Source organism: Cebus imitator, unplaced genomic scaffold, assembly GCF_001604975.1.
Source record: "Cebus imitator isolate Cc_AM_T3 unplaced genomic scaffold, Cebus_imitator-1.0 Scaffold53, whole genome shotgun sequence".
NCBI lineage: Eukaryota > Metazoa > Chordata > Mammalia > Primates > Cebidae > Cebus > Cebus imitator.
The window spans coordinates 9477243-9483799 of record NW_016107368.1 but is presented as its reverse complement, the minus strand read 5'-3'; the positions used below and the strand labels follow the sequence as shown (position 1 = coordinate 9483799).

Here is a 6557-nt window from a genome sequence, read left to right as displayed (position 1 = left end):
CCATCTCTCCTAAAAATACAAAATTAGCCAGGCATGGTGGCATATGCCTGTAATCCCAGCTACTTGGGATGCAGAGGCAGGAGAATCTCTTGAACCCGGGAGGCAGATATTACAGTGAGTCGAGATCATCCCATTGCATTTCTGCCTGGGCAATAAGAGCGACACTACATCTCAAAAAAAAAAAAGGTCTAAAAAATCTAAAAGCCATCTTGGTACACAAACTACACAGAAAGGAGCTGCAGCTGGATTTGACCGCCTGGCTCCCTGACATGTCTTGGCACCCCGACATGTCTTGGCACCTGAAGCACTCAAGGAGCTTCCTTGCTTCATCCCCTGGAGGAAAGCCAGGCCTGGCCATGGCGCTGTTATGATGTGGCTCCCAGAGCGTTTCCCAGGTCGGCAGCCTGAGAGCCATGGAGTCGCTGGGTGCAGCACTGCCCTGCCCCATGTGCATGGAGCTGCTCACATCACCTACACTGCTCCTCTTCCGCTCCCACAACTTCTGCAAACAGTACCTGGAGCTGATCTTCACTGGCCAGAATTGTACCCAGATCGGGGAATGGTTCTGCTGTCCAGTGTGTAGGGAAGTAAAAGGAAAATTGGGGCCATTTCACTCCACGAGGGAACAGACTTCTTTGTGGTCTGTACTCTTCGGACCCTGGCCAATAAGAAAACTGGAGATGTTAGGCCCCAAAATGAAGACCAGCAAGACAGACCCACATCTATGAAGGGCTGTGGGAGGGAGCAGGGAGGGGGGACAGACTTCTCCTTTAGGCTTAGAAGACCCATCAGGACCCACGGGAAGGAGCTACAGGAAGATATACATTGTGGTCTAAGGTTCGAGAGAATGTTCTCACAGAACAGCTTGCTTGGTATGTGCTGGGGTAGAGGTATTTATTAGCACTTGCTAGGTGCCTTGTCACTGTGGTAGAAGACCAGAGAAGCAGAGCTGATGAGGGTTCAGGCTTTGTCCTTCAAGGAGAGATAGACCACACATATGATGGCAGACCTCACAGTGCAGGTCTGCAGTGTGCCATAGGGGATGGGAAGGACACAGGGGAGGTGCTACTGGGTAGAATCTACAGTGGGATAGACGCTGATGGGGAGAGCAATTGTGGAAGAGAGAGTGGCAGATATCAAGGCCCGAGAAAGAGGGCCTAGGAAAGGAGGTGCTTCAGGGCCTGGCCCAGAGATCAGCGAGGCTTGAGTGTAAGGTGCTGTGGGACACATCTGGGGATTTAGGGTACCCACCAGAAGGGTAGGTAGGACATATTCCAGGATGCCCTATACATCATGCAAAGGGCTTTGCATTTTATCCTGTGAATACAAAAGGGACTAGTGACACATTTTAACCTGGAAAGGGTCATCATAACATTGACTTCTAAAAGAACAACATCACATGCTCTCATGGAAACGCCTTGTGTAATATTTCCCCAGCTGGACTGTAGAAATCATGACTGGTGTTGCGCCACACCCTTTGGATATTCATGGAAGAAAGGAAGAAAATCGAGAAGGAAGAGGTTGCAGGCAGAGGAATCCTGAGGGGCTGGAGGGCACGGAGGGAGACAGGCACAGATCTCCCAGTCCGTCATCAACTGGCTCTTGGGGGAGGGGTGCCGTGAGGTAACTGCAGAGACAATGCAGCAGCTCAAAAGCACCAGACATTTGGATGGATCATTCTATTTTTCAATCTGGAATTCTTACTTACTTGTATATTTATTTTTAAATCATATCAAAGAAATAATGTAGAAAAGAGTTTATAATGAAAAGCAGTGCCGTCCTACCCCTAGTCCCACTCTCCAGAGGCGATCTCTTCCAACTTTTTTTTTTTTTTTTTTTGAGACAGAGTCTCGCTCTGTCTCCTGGGCTGGAGTACAATGGCACGGTTTTAAATTTTAAGGTGATTATGATGAGACAGAAATGAGGAATGTGTAATTGGAAACTGGAATCCTTGCAAAGGACTTGCCCAAATAGCATTCCAGTGTTTTGTGGACTACAGAACTTGTGAGTGAGGCAGTGCAGGATATTCAGGTGATATTTCTACCCAAAGCGATGAAGCATAGCCTGTTTTCTCCTTGCTGTTAATAGGAAAATGTGAGAGGAGAAAGATAAATGGAAGGAATGCTTAAGCAAAAAAGAACTAGTACTTAAAGATTTGAAAAATTCTCAGCCTGTTCACATTGCAAAAAATGAGAAAGTATGTTCTCAAAAGAACACTAGGGTGTGGCTGCACAATCACATGATAAAGAGTTTAGTGCAGGTCTGAATGGAACCGATGAACCATCTCACCAGAAACGCTCCCAGCTTGAACTGAATAGAGAAAGAGACAGGACAAAATGAAGGCAGGCTGTTGGACTGGGATTCCACAGGAAGGTACAGCAGAGCTATCCAGCGGCAAACATAAGTTAATCTTCAAGAAAAGGGAAGAATGTGATTCTCAAAGGTTCTAATGAGCCCAGAGCGTACGGGTCTAGAGGGCAAGCGTGTCTCCTCCTCAATTTCAGTGGGCCAGGAGCCGCTGCCCAGGGCTAAGGGAGCAACGCTGTAGCTCCCGTGAGCCCACAAAGCAGGGGTGCGAATCCAGCTGGCCCAGAGGGCAGAGCATTGAGCCAAAGGAGATTATTCTCAAGACTGACAATCTAATGGATGTTGCCTTGCCAGGTTTGAGACGTGCTTGGGATCCATCATTCCTCATTTCTTTCTCATGTCTTGCTTTTGGAATGGGGAAGCCCAGCCTCTGCTTATCCCACCATTGTATAATATTTTGGAAGCAGATAATCCGTCTGGTTTCACAGGATCACAGCTGGAGAATTTTGCTTAAGGATGAACTGTACCTAAAGTCTCACTCACGCTTGATTTAGATGATATTTAAATGAGATTTTGGATCCAGAGTTGAGGTTGAATTGGGTAAACAATTTTGGAAGTGTTGGGATCATGTGAATGCATTTTGCATGTTAAACGGACCTAAACTTTGGTAGTGGAGTGTCATAGACCAAATCTGGCTTCCCCAAAATTGTTGAAGTCTCAGCCCTGCAGTGTGACTGTATCTGGAGATGGGGCCTTGAAGAAGGTTATTAAGGTTAAATGAGGCATGTGACCATGGCCCTATTCAAAATGACTGGTATCCCTACAAGAAGAGGAACTCACACCAGAAAAGCATCCACACAGAAAAAAGGCCATCTGAGGACATGGCCAGAGAGCAGCCATCCACAAGCCAAGCAGAGAGGCTTTCGCAGCAACCAAACCTACCAATACCTGGATCTGGGACTTCCAGCCCCTATAAATATGAAAATACATTTCTGCTGGTAAAGTCACCCAGCCTGGGGTACTTTGTTATGGAACCCCTAGCAAGCTAAGACAAATTGTGAATATAGAAAGTAAACCAAAAATCAACTATCTTATGATTGATGAAACAAAGCCACATTTTTTGTTTCTGTTCCATTTCAGGAAACTGAAGCATTTACTAGGATTTCTGCCAGTTTCACACTGACGAGGAAAGGAAAGGTCAGAAGACCTACTGTGGTAGGAGCTGATGGCCAGACTTGGTCCTCCTGTGTCTATGCAAGTGAGACTTCTGGCTAAAGCCACGCCCACACTCCTTGCAGACATAGGGCTTCTCCCCAGAATGGGTCCGCTGATGTCGGATGAGGGCAGATTTAAAGCCGAAGCCACGCCCACACTCATCACAAACGCAGGGCTTCTCTCCTGAGTGTGTCCTTTGGTCAGAGATAAGGTGTGACTTCTGGCTAAGTCCTTGCCCACACATCCTGTCTACATAAAGCTCCTCCTCTGAGTGTGTCCTCTGGTGTCGGGTGAGGAGTGACTTAAAGCCAAAGGCACGCCCACACTCCAAGCACAGATAAGGCTTCTCCCCTGTGTGTGTCCTCTGATGTCTGATAAGGGTGACCTTCTGACCAAAGTCACACCCACAGTCAGGGCACAGGTAGGTCTTCTCCCCTGTGTGTGTCCTCTGGTGTCCGATGAGGGTGACCTTCTGGCCAAAGCTGTGCCCACACTCAGCATAGACATAAGGCTTCTCTCCTGAGTGTATGACCTGATGACTAAGGAGGAGTGACTGCTGCCTGAAGCCACACCCACACTCAAGGCACAGGAAGGGCCTCTCACCAGTTTGTGAGCCCTGGTGCTGGAGGAGTGATGCTTTCTGGCAAAAGCCTCCCCCACACTGGGGACACACGAAGGGCTTCTCTTCCAAGTGTGTCCTCTGGTGTAGAATGAGGGCTATCTTCTGGCGGAAGGCTCGCCCACACTCCTGACATACAAAGGGCCTCTCCCCGGGGTGAACCCTCTTGTGATTAGTCAGAGAGGATGTATACCTGAAGTGTCGCCCACATTCCCTGCACACATATGGCTTCTCCCCTGAGTGCTTCCTCTGGTGTATGGAGAGCGAGGCCTTCTGACTAAACCGACGCCCGTACTCAGGACACAGGTACGGCTTCTCCCCGGTGTGCGTCCTCTGGTGCTTGATGAGGTCTGATCTCTTGCAAAAGCCTCTCCCATATTCAGGGCACACATGATGCTTCTGGTGGCTCAACAGGCTTGACTTTTTGCTAAGTCCCAGTCTACAATTTCCACGTGTGACTGCTCCAGATTCTGAGGTGCCTACTCCCTTCAACATTGTGTCTGAGCCCCCAGGACTCATCCGCCGGGCCAGGCAAAGGTCTATTCCTCCTTCTCTGTTGTCTTCCACCCATTCTACTGGGTCACCTTGATGTGAGCTGAAGAATGTCCTAGAAATTCTGCTTGGCCTCTTTCGTAATGAGGTGTCGGGGACTTCTGTCTTCCCACTTTCTCCTTTTTCACTAGAGCAGCTTGGAGCTTCTAGTTGGAAGTCATTTCCTGCAGATGAGCTGGGGGAGATCCGTGTAGGACGACCACTTAGCGCATATTGTCTAAGGAGCTGCGAGCTAGAAAAGGCCACCAGGCGGGGAAGACTGGGCCGGAATTCTGTCCTAGGCTCTGCTAGAGAGAAAGTCTCGGTCAGAATCACCACAGTGCCTGTGGATTGTAATACCTGCCCAGCAGTTGTTCTTCAGATGTTCACAACAAAGACCTATCTTCCATCCCACAAGGGCACTTTACATGCTCTATTGCTGCACAGAAAACCCATACTACAAACTAGTCCTATCAGCCAAACGAGAAAGTTCAAACAAGCATCACAGGTGGCTTCAGCTCTATACACTGCTGCAAGTAGAGTTACACATTCCTCTTCCTTTCCTGGGCACTGCTCCCTTGCTTTTGCTCCATCTCAAGCCTATTAAACCTTACCTGAGAAGCGTTTGGCCTCTTGCTGTTAACTCAAGAGCCAAGGACTTGGTGTCTGGGATGCAGTAACAGACTGATTACCATCTTGACGGAGCTATAAATAAGATCTAAGTATCCGGGCCGGGTGCGGTGGCTCATGCCTGTAATCCCAGAAGTTTGGGAGGCTGAGGTGGGCGGATTATAAGGTCAGGAGTTTGAGACCAGGCTTGCCAATATAGTGAAACACTGTCTCTACTAAAAATACAAAAATTAGCTGGGCATAGTGGCGTGCACCTGTAGTCCCAGATACTCGGGAGGCTGAGGCAGGAGAATGCTTGAACCTGGGAGGCGGAGGTTGTGGTGAGTGGAGATCATGCCACTGCACTCCAGCCTGGGTGACAGAGCAAGACTCCGTCTCAGAAAAAGAAGTTCTAAGTATCTGAAGGGGAGCCATACTTTGGGCTTCCTTGACTGTGGTGACTCAGGTAAGGGGCAGCAATGAATCAGATAAGCTGTAGCAAGAGATGCTGGTTCCTGTGTGGAATAGGCTTTAGGCCAGGGAGCTTCCATATCAGCCTGATGTGAGTCGTCTCCTGAACGGCAGTATGGACATTCTAAGTCCTCTTGAAGAAGAGGAATCCCTGATGCTGCCCTCCTGCAAACAAGGATGCTGCCCTCTAGGCTCTGGGCAGATTGCTGCCAAGTATGCTCCCCGAATAGCACTGCACAACACTGGTGCAATCTCAGCTCACTGCAACCTCTGCCTCCTGGGTTCAAGCAATTCTTGTGCCTCAGGCTCCCAAGTAGCTGGAACTAGAAGCATGTGCCACCACGGCCAGCTAATTTTTGTATTTTTAGTAGAGACAGGGTTTCACCATGTTGACCAGGATGGTCTCGATCTGTTGATCTCGTGATCTGCCTCCCTCAGCCTCTCAAAGTGCTGGGATTACAGGCGTGAGCCACTGAGCCCAGCTGCAATCCAGGATTTTTAAAAAATCTGGAGAATTAAGAAGAAGCTCAGTGTTTGAAGGTTAATAATACATAACTTCTTATTAACACAAAGATGTTTCAGGGATTATACATATTTTGGCTTAAGCATATTCTTTTTTTTCCAATTTATTTATTTTATTGCATTTTAGGTTTTGGGGTACATGTGAAGAACATGCAAGATTGTTGCACAGGTATACACGTGGCAGTGTGATTTGCTGCCTTCCTCTCCATCACCTACATCTGGCATCTCTCCCCTTGCTATCTCTCCCCAACTCCCCACCCCCACCGTCCCTCCCCTATTTCCC

The 6557-nt window shown here is 48.5% G+C and overlaps 1 protein-coding gene across 1 annotated transcript; it reads right to left on the bottom strand.

The window, feature by feature from the left end:
- Nucleotides 1-3505: 3505 nt before the first annotated feature.
- Nucleotides 3506-5421, bottom strand: LOC108304356 (zinc finger protein 169-like). The gene is given in 2 exon segments (XM_017528501.2): nucleotides 3506-5032; nucleotides 5365-5421. Coding segments are annotated over 2 exon segments (1584 nt in total).
- Nucleotides 5422-6557: the final 1136 nt, after the last annotated feature.